The sequence below is a fragment of the Pipistrellus hanaki genome (assembly GCF_964339955.1).
Source record: "Pipistrellus hanaki genome assembly, chromosome: 1".
NCBI lineage: Eukaryota > Metazoa > Chordata > Mammalia > Chiroptera > Vespertilionidae > Pipistrellus > Pipistrellus hanaki.
The window spans coordinates 73,320,557-73,336,803 of NC_140503.1; the positions used below are offsets into that span (position 1 = coordinate 73,320,557).

Here is a 16,247-nt window from a genome sequence, read left to right on the forward strand (position 1 = left end):
GCAAAAGAAGGGCCCTTGGAGCTCAGGAGAGAGAACGGCAAAGGTAACGCCTAAGGGGAGGAGGGGGAGGGAAGGTGCAGGCGTGCTCTGAGAGGAGAGCGGGAAAGCCAGCGAGGACCTTGCACTTTGGAATGGGATGGTGGGGAAGACCTCACCAAGACCTTGGAGCAGAGGGTGCAAACATGGAGATGTCTGGGGAAGTGCTGAGTCCTGCAAAGGCCCTGGGGCGGGAAGGGCCTTTGGGAAGGAAGGAGCCCAGGACCTGGAGTAGCCTGAGCCTGAGGCAGAGGGGAGGGGAGGGCTGAGCCACAGGGCACTACAGGTGCTTTGGGGAAACCAGCAGAAGGTTTTGAGCAGAGGATTGACACAATCCAATTCACATGCTCATTCTGGCTGCCGTGTGAAGAGCAGAGTATCACAGGGCAAGAGTGGGTGTGGGAATACGATCAGGAAGCAGAGGCAGCGATCCAGGTGAGAGAGGGAGCAGCTGGGCAGTGCGGCAGCTGCAGAGGTGATGGGGAGCAGTCAGATTCTGGACACGTGGGCATGGGAGACAGACCCAACGAGATTTGCTAACACACTGAATGTGGGATGTGAGAGAAAGAAAGGTGTCAAGGCTGACTCCCAGATGGCCCAAGAAACTGAAAAGATAGGGGCGGCTGCAGAGGAATATGAGAGGGGAGGTCAGGAGTTTGATCTCAGAGTTGTTTTGCTTGGGGCCTTCTATGAAACACACTGTAGAGAAGTCGAGAAGCCAAAAAAATGTGTGAGTTTGAGGTTCAGTGAAAACAAATACAATTTTTTGGAGTTAGTGGTCCTTAATACCACCCACAAGACCGGCAGAACTCACCTAGGCAGAGTGGAGCTGGAGGAGGGAGAGCCCGGGATGGAGGCTGAGCAGAGCCCAGGAGGCTGAGCAGGGCAGCCGCGCTCAGGAGGCCCGGGAGGGCGGCCGGAAGTGAAGACGCTCATCCGGTCCTCAAACGGCGCCCACCGCTAGCTAAAGCGGGGAGACAGTGCTCATCGGAGGCGACTTGGGGGGAAGCAGCGTATGAAACACAACGTTAATCGTGCTTTTCTGTACGTGGTGGTGGCTGAAGACCACTGTTTCCTTCTTTACAATTTTCAATGTTTTCAACTCTGAACATGAATTACTTTTATAAAAATTCTTAGACAAGGATATTTGAAAATAAACAGTGGAAAGGAGCTCTTGCTGCTCCGCGAGTTGTCCAGCCTGTTTCGACCTCAAACATGTGCGCACAGAAAGGAACTTAGGTCCTTCTCCCTGCAGCGATGCCATGGGAGGGGCAGTCTCGGGGGCCTCGGAAGGGCCTGGGCCAGTAGAAGCACTCTTGGGTGGGGAGGGGGAGGTTGGTCCGATAAGCACTGGAGGCCCACTCTGAAGAGCTGCTGAGCTGGTATCACCTGACCTGCCAGCCACGAGTCTCAGAGCCAGGGGCACCAGAAAGGCCGCCTGTGTCCCCGGGGCACACAGTAGGTCAGCCCTGCTTGGCCCGGCATGGACTGACGGATGGACAGAACGGCACTTCATTAAAAAACGGTTTATTAGCTTCTGTGCTGCCCAGTGCGTGTGAAGACAGGCCCCCTCCCCGGCCCCCCCGCCGGAGCCCCTGGGGGTCGGCTCCGCAGCAGAGCCCCGTTTCGAGGCAGTGTCCTTGTTCCTCTGACTCCAGTCCCGTCGCTCCTGGCCCGGGGCTAAGCCCCACCTCGAGAAGCCATAGGGATCGTCTCTCCTGAGCGACTGCTGCCCCCGGCGTCTGAGAAGGCGCCCCGGCCGCCGGAGGCGGGGGCCACGTCCACCTGGATGACGCCGTGCACCTGTGAGAGCTGGGGGCTGTCCAAGCTGGCGATGAGCTGGCGGGGCCCGGGCCGCACCGGCACGAACGTCTGGCGCAGCGTCACCGTCTCGTTGCCCCCGATGTCCCTGTGGGCAGAGACAGGGTCATGGGCCTGGGGTGACTGGGGGGGGGGGGGCAGGAGGAAGGGCCGAAGGGGCAGCCGGAAGGAAGGAGCAGGAGGTGGAGCCCTTCAGGCACAGCTGGGCTCAGCTGGGATGCCCACACCCAGGACCAGGACAAGCCTGAGTCCCAAGGCCACCTCCACACAGCTGGGACATTTCTAACTCGGGCAGCTGTGTGGGTGACTGCTGATCAGCAGTCACCCACACAGCTGCCCGAGTTAGAAATGTCCCAGTCATCCCGGACTCCTCCCTCCCCCTCCCACAAACACCTGGGCAAAGCTGCTGCACCGCCTCTCCCTCACGGCCATTGCCAGCTGCTGCCTAACCATTCCACCCCCGCCCCTCACGGGGTCTCTGAGGCCAAGGAAACTTCAAATGGAGACTTAGGGGCTCAACACAGAATTGCCAAATACTTTCAGTTTTGCCAGGGAAGAAAGTGGAGGGAAATTATCTTCTGCCACAATCATCTTTCCAAAGATGATTTTAATCCCCCAAACATTGGGAAAATGTTATCTCAGAAAAAAAGGGAAGTCTTTCCCAAGAACATACATGTTTGTGTGTATGTATGTGCAACACACACATATACACACACACACACACACACACACACACATACACACACAACAGTGCTTTTATTTTCTCCCTTCTTAATGGATCTCTGAAAATCTATTCCCAGACCACACCTCTGAGAATCGGTTTCACCAGCCTTCTAACCGCCCTTCTTGCCTTTCAGCTCGTTTTTCATTCAATTCTCTAACCACTCGAACTTGAACTGAACCCTTCTAGGGCTTGGCTTCCTTGGTGCTTAAGGAATGAGACTGCAGCTCCCTAACCCGACACACAGGCTCCCTCTGACTCAGCCTGCCTGCCCGCAGGACCTCATCATCCCCCACCATTCCTCCTGCCCACCAGCCTCCTGGGCCCTGCCCTGCCCTGGACCCACCTCCTCTTTTGTGCTTTGCCTTGGCCTCCTGGGCAGGCTCACCCCACCTCCTTGGCAATGGCTCCTTGAGCACCTCCTGCCCTCAGGAAGATGAATGAACCTGGCCCTTCTTTGATAAGGTGACCAGACATCCAGCTTTTGGCGGGACAGTCATTTAAAAACAGTCCTGATTTTTGAAAAGAATCTTTCCAAAAATCGGGACTTTTTTAAAACATCGTGGGATGCGGAACAAATTGTTAAAAAATCAGGACTGTCCTACCAAAAGTGTCTGGTCACCTTATTCTTTGAGCTTCTCCAGCAATCTGAGTGTGTGCTTTATTTACTGAACGTTATTGTACTTACATCACACCTGCTCATGCCTGTTAGCATCTACTCTTTCCTCCTCTGCCTCAATCCTTACCTCTGTCTCCCCACGCAACTCAAGCCTGCCATGGGGACCTTCCCTGGAACCACACCTGGTGCAGACACCCCAGTCCTCCAAGAGAATACACCAACCCCCCAACTTCAAGGATAAGCTCTCCTTGGGGCAAAACATTTAGCTTGAAGCCTGCTTGCTTGCAAGAGGTGTCCCTGGAGCATTCTGTACTCCTTCTTCTACCATTGCCAGCTGTGTGGTTTAGGACACGTTACTGAACTTCTCTGATCACCACTTTCTGGTCTACAAAATGAAAGTGACTATAAAACAAGGGGTGGTATCAGATGGTCTTGAAGATGCTTCCAAGCTCCATGCAGGAGGAGAGCAAGGGGAGGCAGAGAGATATAGAAAGCCTAACCATTAAGTTATAGATCCCATTGCTAGACTTCCGATCATATCAGGTAACGAGAAATTAAGTCTACAATTTAGTAGGTAGGTTATACTCTGGCTGGTTACAAATGAGTATTTTTAACTTGTTCCCACTTTTCCATAGGTACAAAAGTAAAAGTGTTTAGGCTCAGACTGTAAAGGCCTACTTGCCCTGTACTATTTCAGAACCTGGCCTTTATTTATAACATTATTTCCATGAGAAATGGCTTTCCAGTTTCCAGCATGGATGTCAAGATTTCTCCCTGCCCTGGGCTTAGTGCCAGGTGAGACTTTTGCCACACCCCTGTTTGGGAGTTTAGCTGAGCACATCAGCTGCTGAAGCTGGAATGTGCCTGAAACAATGAGTGCAGGCAATGAACCCAACCCCCTTAGACATCCCCAATTAGCACTGTCCTCTCATTAGGCACTAGTTCAGCCAGGTTGCCAGTGCTTGAAACACCTTTTAAAACTTCTCCTGGACTTTTCTTCAGAGTCATTGAAAATCATACACACAACATGAGCACCCAACACACATGTCCCCTGCCCCCTCTTTATAGCTTCATTTCTGATTGAAAAGGGCATTCCCACCCTGTTTGCCCACCTAGATGACTTCACAGACTGTTTCCCTAAAGTTAAATGCACCCCCAGAAAGACCACCCTAGGAATGTTCTGGAGAGTATGATTCAGACTCCAGGGAAATTCCCAAGAAGGATTTGAAAGAGACATTCAGCCTCTGCTGGTGGTGGTGACAGCAGTCATCTGGAGAAGTTGTGGAATGTTTATTAAATGGCTCGTCACCACTCTGGGTGGCACACCTCCTGCTATAATGGGGCTCCATACCACAGTCTTTGATGTGCAAATGGGAACAAAGTAACACCCATCCTGGAATCCAATGTATCTGAACCAGCAGCTCAGGGACTTCCCCTCCGGGCTCTCGATTGTCCTGGTGGCCCTGGCCTGGGACAGCAGCAGCCGAGGAGCCACAGGCCGTCCAGGGAGAACCTGCCTTGAGAACCCATCTTGCAACCCTGTCATGGACTGGGGGGGAGACTGGACGTTTAATGGGAAGGGGGTCTTATACAAGCCGAGGGGGAAGAGATGGGGCAGGTCTCCCTGCTTAGCTCGGTGGCCCTCTCCTTCTTTCCGGGAGGAGGCAAGACTCAAAAGCCTGGCAGGACTGCTGAGGGGCGTCCAGCTCTGGGACCCTAGGAACAGGGGAATCTCCTTCCATCATTTGCAGGTGAGAGACGCCTGCAGGGAGGAGCTATCTGGGAGCCCTAGTTCCACTCTCTTTATCTCGTAGGGAGATAAGGGAAAGCACTCCTCTGTGACATATGACACCATCCAGGGTTCGGGCTGGGGCAAAGATCAGGAAAACCACCTTTTCAGCTTTGGCCTGTTGGCAAAAGTGGAGTCTACCACCACGCAGAGCCTGCTGCGTGTGTGTGTGTGTGTGTGTGTGTGTTTTATGTGTGTGTGTATGTGTGAATGTGTGTGTGTGTGTGAGAGTGTGTGAGTGTGTGTGTGGTGTGTGTGTGTGAGTGTGTGTGTGTGTGTGTGAGTTTGTGTGTGGTGTGTGTGTGTGAATGTGTGTGTGTGAGTGTGTGTGTGTGTGTGTGTGAGTGTGTGTGGTGTGTGTGTGTGTGTGTGTGAGTGTGTGTGTGTGAGTGTGTATAATTGAGTGTGTGTGTGGTGTGTGTGAGTATGTGTGTGAGTGTATGAATATGTATGTGTGAGTGTGGGAGTGTGTGTGTGTGCATGTGTGTGTGCATGTGCATGTGTGTGTGTGTGTGTGTTGGGGAAGGGATGTTAGGCAGGGTGGGCAGGGACCCTCTGCTCCCCACACCCAGCCCCTCATACAGGCCATCTCTTTCCCTCAGGCCCTCTTTGTCTAAAGAAGAAAATGCCAGAGCACTGATCTTAAGTGTCAGCCTCTGGCCTTCCCTGCTTTCCCTCTGTGCTGTTCCCTCCTAGGGAGGGAGAGGGCACTTGGGGATCTGTGTCAGGGATGACAGCACAAGCCCAGGAACATAAGCATGTGTGAGGCCCTCCCACGGCCTTGTCTGGCTCAGGCCCAGGTCCAGGAGGGCAGGTAAGGGCCTGGGGTACATAGGGCCCTCACTGCTGTAACTGCTGCTCAGCCCTCATGGCTCAAACCAAGCAACAGACTTAAGAGTCTTAACGTGGCGTGTGCCACGCAGAAGAGCAGAATCTGGCCCTCATGAGCTACGGGGCCCTGTGAGACGTGGCCATTAGGTCCCCGTCTGCAAAGGGGGACGGGGGTGATGGTGGCAATAATCAAAATGAGCACTAACTTTGCTCCAAGCACTAGGCTAAGTGTATTCGGTGCAGCATCTCATTTAATTCTCAGGATGACCCTCAGAACCAGGTACTATTGTTTTCCCACGGGGGACGGTGAGAACAGTGAGGCTCAGGGGAGGAGTCACCTGCCCAGGGGCTCACAGCCAGTGAGTGATGGAGGTGGAACGTGAACCTGCTTTGGAATCACAAAGCGTTGCTTTTAATTATACGATGATCTCTAATGCACTTTAAAGGGCTTTTACGGTCTCCTGAGTGAGAAAATGTTCCTGAAAGTGCTGGGCAACTCCTGAGTGCTGGGCAGTGTTAGTGGAGAGCTGCTAACGATTCCTGCATGAGTGTGAGCTCCCAGTGAGATGGCGAGGCAGACGGGGGCACAGCACTGCCCACACAGTAGGTCTCATACATGGCTTGGACTGAACTCAGTCAGGTGCTATTGCTGGCTGGCCCCACGCTGCTTTCTCGGACCCTGAGAGATGGTACCATCCTGACCAAGAGAGGAGGCCATGTGGGGCCCAGGCTGCCCAGGAGGCAGACAAGGCGGCATCGGACTCACCCAACGTTGAGGATCTTGGGCCTCTGTAAGCCGGAGCCCTCGAGCCGGAAGACGACGTTGGTGAGGGTGACAGGCACGGGGTTCTTGAAAACAATCTGTACTTCGCACTCCTGGCCCACCACGGCTGCTCCCAACAACTGAGAGAGAAAGAGACACATCCCCACGTCAGAGACGTCGGTCACATAGAGGGGGTCCATACACCGCTTCAGGGAGGGATCCAAACCTCCTGGAGCCCCACACACTCGTCTGCCCCTGAGAGGAGGGTCTGCAGCAGCCGAGAAGCCACCACAGAATCTGGGAGACGAGATCTCATTTCACAGAGGAGAAAACGGAGGTCTGAGAACCTTCAGCCAACCTCTGACCTCCTCCTCCTAGAACCGCTCGTCAGGCCATCGTGTTCCTGACCCTGTCCCCTTCCACCCCAGGGCCCCTCAGCCCCTGGCCCCCCTCAGGCTCTCGCCGGCTGCCCTCACCGTGAGGGAGAGGTCCGGGGTGCGCAGACGGAAGGTGTGCTGCTTGGCCAGCACCTGCCCGCTCTCCTTGACGTGGCCTGAGACGTTGAGCAGCATGGCCCCCTGGTCCACAAGGTGGGGCTTGTATTCCTTATAGGCCACCGGCATGGTCACACGGTCCGCTGGGGAGAGGAGGCGTGGTGTCACGGAGGCCTGCCTCCCCAGACATGGCTTCCCGGGGTCTCCAAGGCCACAGCCCCCGTGCCTGGCCATCTAGGCGGCGGGGCTGGGGAAGCAGCACTTACAGGCGCCTGGAGCCAGCACCACTTCCTTCTTGCTGTCCTTGAAGACGGACCCGGTGACACCCGTGTAGAAGGTGACGGAGAGGTAGAGGTGTAGCTTCACAGTGCGGCTGCTGCTGCCGTTGCGGTTGGTCAGCACCACGCTGACCGACAGGTCCTGCCCCATCACCGCGTCCTGGGCCTCCACCTGTATCCCCACATCCTCAGCGGAGTCCCGGGTGGCGTACACGTTGGGTTTGCTGCCGTGGGCAGTTGCTGTCTCCACTGCCTTACGCTCTGCTTCTGAGCCTGGGGGTTGAGGGTCAAGGGTGAGGTTACCGCTCCTGTGAGGGTGGGGGTGGGGGGGAGTGCTCAGCGGGAACATCCGGGCGGGGCCTGCGCTGGCCGGGTTGGGGGGATGGTACCTTCTGGGTGCTTATAAAGGTGGGTGACATCCTCCTGCATGTTGGAGCCAATGGCCTTTGTGATAATGAGTGTGCCGATGGCCTTCTCCTCCACGTACACAATCTTGAAGCTGCCATCGTCCTGTCGCTGCCAGTAAACCTTGTCACTGTTCACCTGTGGGGAGAGGGCAGGGGGTGTGAGCTGCAGTGAGCGAGCCCCGGGGTCGGAGGTTGGACCTTCCCTGGATCCTCCAGGAGCCGGGAGGGTTAGGTGTGAGGCTGGGAGCTTCCCGGCAGAGTCAAACAGGGACACTTTCCCAGCTGAGCCAGACGAGGCCAGAAAGCAGGGAGGCTGGTCCCAGAGGCTCCTCGCAGAGCACTCTGGCATTAATAACAGTAATCCCTTACACTCGTTTGCCGACTTTATGACTCGTAAAACCGTTCCACACCCATTATTGCTTTTGATCCTGAATACAGGAAGCACGGCGGCCATTATTATTCCCTTAGTGGAGGAAAGGAAGACTCTTAGAATGACTTGCCCAAGGACACACAGCTGATCGGTCAGCGGTGAAGTCAGGACCAGAGAACCCACAGCTACACCGGGCCTTGGCCTGCAGAAGGCACCTGGAGCACGACCCTCACCTCGGCGAAAATGAAGGGTGTGTCGTACTTCATATAGACCAGGCCGTTCTTGACGGACTGCACGGAGCAAGGGCCGCAGCAGAAGATGCCTAGAGGAGTCAGGGCAGGATGGAGGTGAGAGACCCCAGGGTCCTGGGAGGAGCCCACCCATCCAGGCCTAGTGCCCACTGCCTTGGGGTCAGCTGCCGCCCGGTCCACCCGAGGGAGGGCAAACAGAAGAGTGAAGTTTCATTTGGCCTCAGTCAGTGGGGGCGGAGGGGAGGGGAGAGGGCAGGGCCAACCCCGGGGACAAGCCTGCCTTGTTAACCAAATCATTGACACTCTCTTCCTCCATTGGCTGACGCTGGCTGTTGGCTGTCTGTGATCCCCAGAGGTCAGGACCTTCTACATCAAGACCAGTCCAGAGCCCACGGTAACTCTGCTTGCTGTCTGGGAGACCAATGACACCACAGACACCATTCCAGAAAAGTCCAGGGCAACCCCTCGGCTCTACAGCCCAGGGTGCCCTCTCTGTGGGGAGCGGCGGGGGGCTGGTGGGAAGCAGAGCTGGCCTCGTCTGCTCAGGAGGGTTTTGAAGAGGAGATGGGCTAACAGGGAAGGTGTTTGTCAGGAGAGGACGCCCTCCAGCAGGAAAGAGCCTTAGGAAGCACCTCTCACTACAGTCTTCTTTTATAGCGGGGGAAAACTGCGCCTCAGAAAAGCAAGGTAGATGCCTGGGTTTCACAAGACAGCTAGGTACAAGAGAATGGAAGGAGCTAATATTTACTACGGTCTGGGGATGCTGCTAGTCTCTCTGATATACAACAGCTCATGCGATCCTCCCAGCCACCCTGTGCGGTATATGTTACCCTCATAGTACAAACAAGAACACCAAAGCCCAGAGACGCACGGGCCTTGCCCACGGGGACCTAGCTGAGGAGTAATCAAGCTGGCATCAAGCCCGGGTCTGACTGGCCCCAGAGCCCCTGCCTGCCGCCCTCCCCGCCGTTTCCCGCAGCGGGGACAGAACTCAGGTCTCACAGCGTCCTGGGCCCCGCGTTTCCAGCATCGCAGATGCGCCTGGGTTGCGTGACTCAGGGGGGCACCGTTCACAGAGAGAGCAGTCTGGCCAGAGACCAGGGAAGAAACATAGGCTAGGCCAGTAGTCGGCAAACCGTGGCTCTTTGGCCCCTTGAGTGTGGCTCTTCCACAAAATTCCATGGCCTGGGCAAGTCTATTTTGAAGAAGTGGCATTAGAAGAAGTTTAAGTTTAAAAAATTTGGCTCTCCAAAGAAATTTCAATTGTTGTACTATTGATGTTTGGCTCTGTTGATAATGAGTTTGCCGACCACTGGGCTAGGTGAGCGCTACCTGACCCAGAGAGAAGGCGAGGCAGAAGACAGATAGCAGGAAGGCAGGCTGGCTGCTTGGGCTGCAGTGTTAAGGTGAAAAGGAGAGGGCCCTCTTTGAGAACAAAGTGTACGACCGGCCTTATTTCTGCAGTCTTTTTTTTTTTTTTTTTTTTTTTTTTACTTTTAAGCCATTTGAGTACATTAGCCATTACAAAGAAATAAAATGTAAGCATAAAATTATGCGAAACAGTAAAAATAAACTAAAGGCCGCATGGCTAATAAGTTTGTTTAAGAACCCATGGCACTAAAGGACCTGGCTCCAAGGCCCCGTCCAGCACTGACACTGGAGCTTATTACCCAGGTTGGGGATATGGGGACAAAGCCAAAGGGGGGTGCAGGAGCCAGACAGGACCCCGCCTCACCACTGCTGGTCTCCTGGGGTGTGGCGTCCACAACCTGCCAGCCATCAAAGCCTTTGGGCAGATCCGGCCTCTTCATCCAGCAGTCATTCCACACGTGGAAGTTCCTGGGCAGACAGGAGGGAGTGCGGGGACTGAGCAGCCCACCGGGCATCCCAGCACCCCTCGGCATCCAGGTCCTAGGCCACTGTTTTTTGGGGTTTTTATTATTCCTTTTTAATCCTCACCTGAGGATATGTCTTCATTGATTTTTAAGGAGAGAAAGAAACATTGATGGGCCCTGGCTGGTTGGCTGGGGGTTGTCCAGCCATGCACTGAAAGATTGCTGGTCAGGGCATATGCCCGGGTTGTGGGCTCCATCTCCAGGTGGCAGCAGATCTATATTTCTCTCTTACAACCATGTTTCTCTCTATACCTCTCCCTTTCTCTCTCTCTAAAACTCGATAAAAAAAAAAAAAAAAAGTCTTTGCAAAAAAGAAATAAGTGAAAGAAACAGCCCTAGCTGGTTTGGCTCAGTGGATAGAATGTCGGCCTGCGGATTGAAGGGTCCCAGGTTCGATTCCAGTCAAGGGCACATGCCCAGGTTGTGGGCTCGACCCCAGTAGTGGGTGTGCAGGAGGCAGCCAGTCAATGAATTTCTCTCATCATTGATGTTCCTATCTCTCTCTCCCTCTTCCTTCCTCTCTGAAATCAATTTTATATATATATATATATATATATATATATATATATATATATATATATAGACATCAATGGGCTGTCCCTCATATGTGTCCCGACGGGGAATCGAACCCAAAACATAGGTATGTGCCTTGACCGGAAATTGGACCCGAAGCCTTTTTGGGGTACAGGAGAACACTCCAACCAACTGAGCCACCTGGCCAGAGCTCGGTTCACTGTTCTTGGCAGGGATGAGCCATCCAGCCCCAGCCCCAGCCCCAGCCCCAGCCCCAGCCCCGGCCCCCAACCCAGGCCCCCGCCCCAGCCCTAGCCCCAGCCCAGCCCCAGCCTCACCAGACAGAATCGTGGTTCAGGTGCTCGAGTGGCTTCATGTTCTCGTCGAAGTAGATGTCCATGGTGAGGGACGTGTCTGTGTCATGTGCTGAGTTGAAGTTGGTGACGGTACGGGTGGCCAGGCCCAAGCAGCGCAAAACTGCAGAGGAGCCAGGGTTGGGGGTTCAGGGCCCAGGGCCCAGGGGCAGGGCAGGGGTCAGGGGCAGAGCAGGCATCAGGCGAGGAACAGCAGGGGGAGAAGGGCAATTGGGTTGCCAAGCTGGGCCAGCGGTCATTGGTGTCAGGAGGCCTTTGGGTCAGGGTGTGTTGGGGGTGAGGGGAAGCCAGGCCGCCTGACTGGCTTTGTCCCTGCTTGCCTCCTCTCACTCCCCTCCCCTAGGCTTCTCTCCGGTCGTTAACATTAATTAACGATAATTAAGGCCAGCCTACCATCCACCCCCACCTGCCCCTACACCGTGGCCCAGCTGGGCCTGGCTCACGAAGGTGCAGCCCGGCTCCCCAACCCTTGTCCAGCCCAGGCCCCGCCCTGTGCTAGCCCCCCCACTACCTGAGGTGGTCACACCGGCAAAGACCCAGCACTGGCCATAGGGGACAGAAGAGCCGGTGCGCAGGTAGCTGAGAAGGATCTCCACGCTGCCCACCCACGCTGATGGGTTGGTGCCTCGGGAGTAATCGCCAGACCAGTTCCCAATCAGGACCCCGTTGTCATCTAAGGAGTTCACCTGTCCAGGACAGAACGGGATGGGAGGAGTTGGAGGAGGGGCTCAGGACCGGTCCAGCCCCTGGCACTGCAAACACTCTCACCCCTAAACGCCTCAGGATGTAGCTGAGCCACACCCACCCCTCCTAGAGTCATTCCCCCCTCCACCTCCCCCACCTCTGGTCCGACACAAGAATGTGAATCCTGGGTGTGCCAAGTATTGGGTTTGGCCCTGCATTCCACAGAGCTGGGACAGGAGCCAGGAAGGGAGGGGTGGGGGACTGGCAAAGGAGAGAACAGGAGTGAGCCCCCTTCCCAGGATACCATGTGCTAGGACAGGGCAGGGCTGGCGTCCTGGAGGAATCAGAAAGGCCAGGCGAGGGAGGTAAGAGAGGCAGCTGCAGACACACAGTAGGGCTCAGAGCCAGGAGGGTGCTCACCATGGCAGAGATGACTCGGGAGACACTGACTGGGTCCCCACGGCCTCCATACGGCATGCCCCGTCGGTCCAGGATGTACAGGCAGGCATCCAGCACCCCATGATCAAACTGCAAGGAGGGAGGGCAGAGGTGACCGCAGCCCGAGGTGGCCACGCTTGACCCTAGGCCAGCATCTCCTCTCCCCTCCCTCCCACCCCACCTGCCTCTAGCTCCCCCTAGTGTGTGTACCTGGCCGTAATTCCACGTCCGCTCGCCAATCTGTGCCTCAGTCCCATAGTAAATCCTCCCGGACTCGTTAAGCACATACTCCTGCCGCCAGTCCTCACGGTCCACGTACACGATGTCCTCTGCATCCCCAAACACACATGCCTGGTTCCCTCCAGCCCTCTCCCTGCCCGGGCCAGCTCTGCAGGACTCACGTCCACAGAGGAAGAACAGGGACCCCTCTAGCCTGAGAGCGCTCCTCCCAGGAAGGATCGGGGGAGCATGTCAGCGATGGAGGAAGGGGGATGGGAGGAGGATTCTCACCAGGAGAATCGAGGCTGTGTGACCTTGAGGTGGTCACCTTTCTCCATAGGACCTACATCGCCTCACCTGGCTTCTCCCAGGGTCAGGCACCCAGCTGGGTCCTAGGAAAGGAAGCCCGACCTTCCTCCTGTCCTGTCTACCCCCTGCCCCGGACCCAGCAGGCTCACCTGGGCACCAGGGATTGAAGAGGATGTAGATCTCATTGTGGGGGTCGAAGGGCAACAGGAACTCGCCAGCATCTGAATGTGTGCGGACTGTGAACTGGAACTTGCCGATGATGGCGTTGGGGGAGGTGTGGACCCGCAGGTTCAGGTTCTGCCCGCTGGACTTGGTCACCTGGGCCTTCCAGCCCCCACTGCCGCCCTTGCCCACCGGGATGATCACATGGGTGCCCTTGCCCACTTCGGGGTTGTTTCCTAGGACGGGGAAAGCAGCAGTCAGCGGGTGAGGGGGGATGGAGCCAGTGACGTGTCCCAGCCCCACCCAGGATGTGTGTGAGCCAGTGTGTGTGTGTCCCTGAGTTGGGCCATCGCCTTACAGTCTGAGAGCTGCTCTGTCCCCGCCCGATACTTGCCCACATGCCAGGACAGAAACCCGGTCCAACGTCTCAAACCTGTTCCCCTGACACTGAACTCAGAGGTGGGCAGGAGAGACCAGGCCACCGTCACCCTCTGCCTGCCGGCCCCAGCTCCTGCCCTGGCGGGCCCAGATGCCGGCGCCTCAGGTGGAAGGGCAGTCCCGACCCTGAAGGCCAGCCCTGCCTGCTCCCGGGGCTGCCCCTTCCAGAGCCCAGGGCATCCCCGGTGGAGGTGGCGGGTACTTGGAAAATTAGAGGCGGGGTGGGCAAGGCCAGGGCCTAATCAGAGGGTACGAGGAGTCACCCGCCCCCGGCAGCTGGGTAATCACCGGCCTGCGCGGTCAACGGCCACCAAGCAACGCGGTGAGGGAGGCACCTGCCCTGGGCCATGGCGACGGAGGAAACAGAGTCAGAGCTGGGCAGAGAGGGCAGAGCAGGAAGGAGAGCAGAACCAGAAAGACACACAGAGGCAGCACCACCCAAGCAAATATCTGAAGAGAAAGAATATTGAGCAAGATGCCCCTGGAAGCTTGAAGGTGAGCTTAGGAAAATGGGGACACCAAGACTCCCCTCGGACACACCCCTAGGGACACGCACTTGCACCAGCCTTACCCGGCAGTGGGTGGGGAGTGAGGTGAGGGAGGCGCCTCTGACCTTAATACCAGGACTGGGAGGCCCTGCTTGCCAGCCCCTCTGCCCAAGTTCCCCTCCTTCCCCCTGCAGGCCCCACTGACCAATGTGCAGCTCCAGGATGACGCGGTCGGAGGACTCGTAGGGCCGGGACAGGAAGAGCACCACGTGGAAAGGCTGCCCGCGGCGCAGGATCAGCTCGTCGTACTCGAACTCGTCCGTGTGGTGCTCTCGGCGGTTCTGGTCCGAGCGTGAACTCAGCAGATCCACACCCGTCACCACCAGCATGCCCTCTGCAATGTCACAGCTCCCGGTCAGCAAAGGCCCCGGGGGAGCCCAGGCCCCTGGCATCCGCCTCCCAGGCTCTCCGAGATGCTGGGATGAGGCTCAGGCCCCCCTGAGGCCTTCCGACTCTTCGCGCAGGGGGACTGGCCAGCCTCACCTCGGATGGCACCGTCTCCGGCCGCATTCACACCGCTGCCCCGGGAGATCGGCCGGCGGGAGTCCGAGCCCCGGGAGCCAGGTCTCCGTCCCCCTGAGCTGGACCCTCGACCCCGGGAGTCTCTGTGGGGGTCGGACCCCCAGTCATCGTCCGCCCCCCTCCGGCAGGAGCAGCAGCTGCAGCACCGAGCCCAGAAAGAGTGGCTTCCTCTGCGGGACCGGCGGTCGGGCTCCGGCTCCGGCTCCGGGGAGGGTGTGGGGGGCAGCCAGGGGTTCCCGCCCCAGCGGCCCACATCGGAGCGAGGACCGTCCATCATGCCTGCGGGGGAGAGGCAGGGAGGCTCGGGTCAGTCACCAGCTCCGGTTTCCTTTACCCAGGACACCAGCCAGCCCAGCCAGAGACCCGCTATTGAGAGCGCTGCTCTGATTCCAGCCAGCAACAAAGAGGGTCTCATGTTTTGATCCAGAGATTCCCCCAGACCCATCCAGAGACCCTCCCTGAACACCCCTCTCAGGCTTACCTCGGAACCCCCCCCCCCCCCCCCCCCGCAGGGGAGAGCTCCCCCTCCCCCAGACACCCACCAAGCCAGACACCCAGTGGAGAAACCTGCTCAGACGTATTCCCAGGAAATGTGTGAACGCTGTCACAGCTCTAGACCCCGCAGGACCATCCCCCGTCCTGCTCCCTCCACTCCACACGCCGCTCCTCAGTCTAGATAGAGGTCGGTGGGCCAGCTGACCCCCTTAGGACTCCTTCCTCCCTCCCTTCCATTGATTTCAGAGAGGAAGGGAGAGGGAGATAGAAACATCAGCTGTCTCCTGCATGCTTCCCCACTGGGACCAAACCCACAGCCCGGGCATGTGCCCTTGACTGGAATCAAACCGGGGACCCTTTAGTCCGCAGGCTGATGCCCTATTCACTGAGCCAAACTGGCTAGGACTCTTTCCTTTCCCTCCCTCCCTTCCTTCTTTCCTTCCTTAATTCTCATCAGAGGATATGTTTCCATTATTTTTTAGAGAGAGGGAGAGAGGGAGGGAGAAAACGAGAGAGAGAGAGAGAGAGAGAGAGAGAGAGAGAGAGAGAGAGAGAGAGAGAGAGAGAGAGGTCAATTAGTTGCCTCCTATCCGGCCCCAATCGAGAATCAAACCCACAACCTTTCTGTCTCCTGGATGATGCCCCAGCCAACCAAGCCACCCAGCCAGCTAGGACCCATTTCTTGGCAGAGATATCCCACCCAAAGCTCCTTGCAAAAGACAAGCGGGTGAGGAGTGAGACTTGGGGTCCTGGGCATTCCCCACGTCGGGTCAGACCCGGCGGGGGCTGCGGGAGCCCGCGCTCTCCCCGCACATCGGAGCGGCGCTGGGCCCGCAGGCTGGGGCCGGCCGCGCCCGCTCTGCTGGGGCCGGACCTGGGCGCGCGCGGCCCCCGGACGGCTTTGGGGGGCTCGGCATCTCAGAGCCCGTGGGGCCTCACCTGGAGGCGGTGCTGGCGAGGGCAGCGCGAGTGGCGCGGCCGGGGCGGAGCAGGTCGGGCTGACGGGACGGGACGGGACGGGACAGACGCGCCGGACGCCGCGGCTCCAGTGGAAGGTGTGGGGCGGGCGGGCAGGTGGTTTATGTGGGGGGAGGGCGGGGCCGGCTGCTAATAAGGGGAAGCGTGGTTGCTCCATCGAGGCCCGGCCCCTCCGGAGGGGGTGATAAGGCCCAGTCTAAACCTCGTTTCCGTGGGAACAGGACGGTGCAAGCCTGGGCTGGGGCAGGGAGGGCAGGGTCGGGGTCTGTCAGGGCTGAAGCTGGGGGAAAGT

The 16,247-nt window shown here is 57.4% G+C and overlaps 1 protein-coding gene across 1 annotated transcript; it reads right to left on the reverse strand.

The window, feature by feature from the left end:
- Positions 1 to 1,450: 1,450 nt before the first annotated feature.
- Positions 1,451 to 15,977, reverse strand: TGM1 (transglutaminase 1). Its single transcript, XM_084890881.1, has 15 exons — positions 15,917 to 15,977; positions 14,444 to 14,761; positions 14,106 to 14,294; positions 12,962 to 13,210; positions 12,495 to 12,613; positions 12,267 to 12,374; positions 11,674 to 11,848; positions 11,127 to 11,265; positions 10,116 to 10,219; positions 8,363 to 8,451; positions 7,742 to 7,895; positions 7,341 to 7,625; positions 7,057 to 7,217; positions 6,584 to 6,720; positions 1,451 to 1,945 (listed from the first exon to the last, which is right to left on the reverse strand). The coding sequence occupies exons 2-15, from the start codon at positions 14,757 to 14,759 to the stop codon at positions 1,717 to 1,719; spliced, it is 2,454 nt and encodes an 817-aa protein (XP_084747007.1). The 5' UTR covers positions 14,760 to 14,761; positions 15,917 to 15,977; the 3' UTR covers positions 1,451 to 1,716.
- Between the last annotated feature and the right edge of the window lie 270 nt (positions 15,978 to 16,247).

Bases quoted from the DNA above. Each gene is read 5' to 3' on its own strand.
- TGM1 (XM_084890881.1), bottom strand. From the start codon at position 14,759: ATGATGGACGGTCCTCGCTCCGATGTGGGCCGCTGGGGCGGGAACCCC. The intron at 14,295-14,443 runs GTGAGGCTGGCC...GTGACATTGCAG, and splicing joins CGGAGACGGTGCCATCCGAG to AGGGCATGCTGGTGGTGACG. The intron at 12,375-12,494 runs GTACACACACTA...CCCTCCTTGCAG, and splicing joins GGACGTGGAATTACGGCCAG to TTTGATCATGGGGTGCTGGA.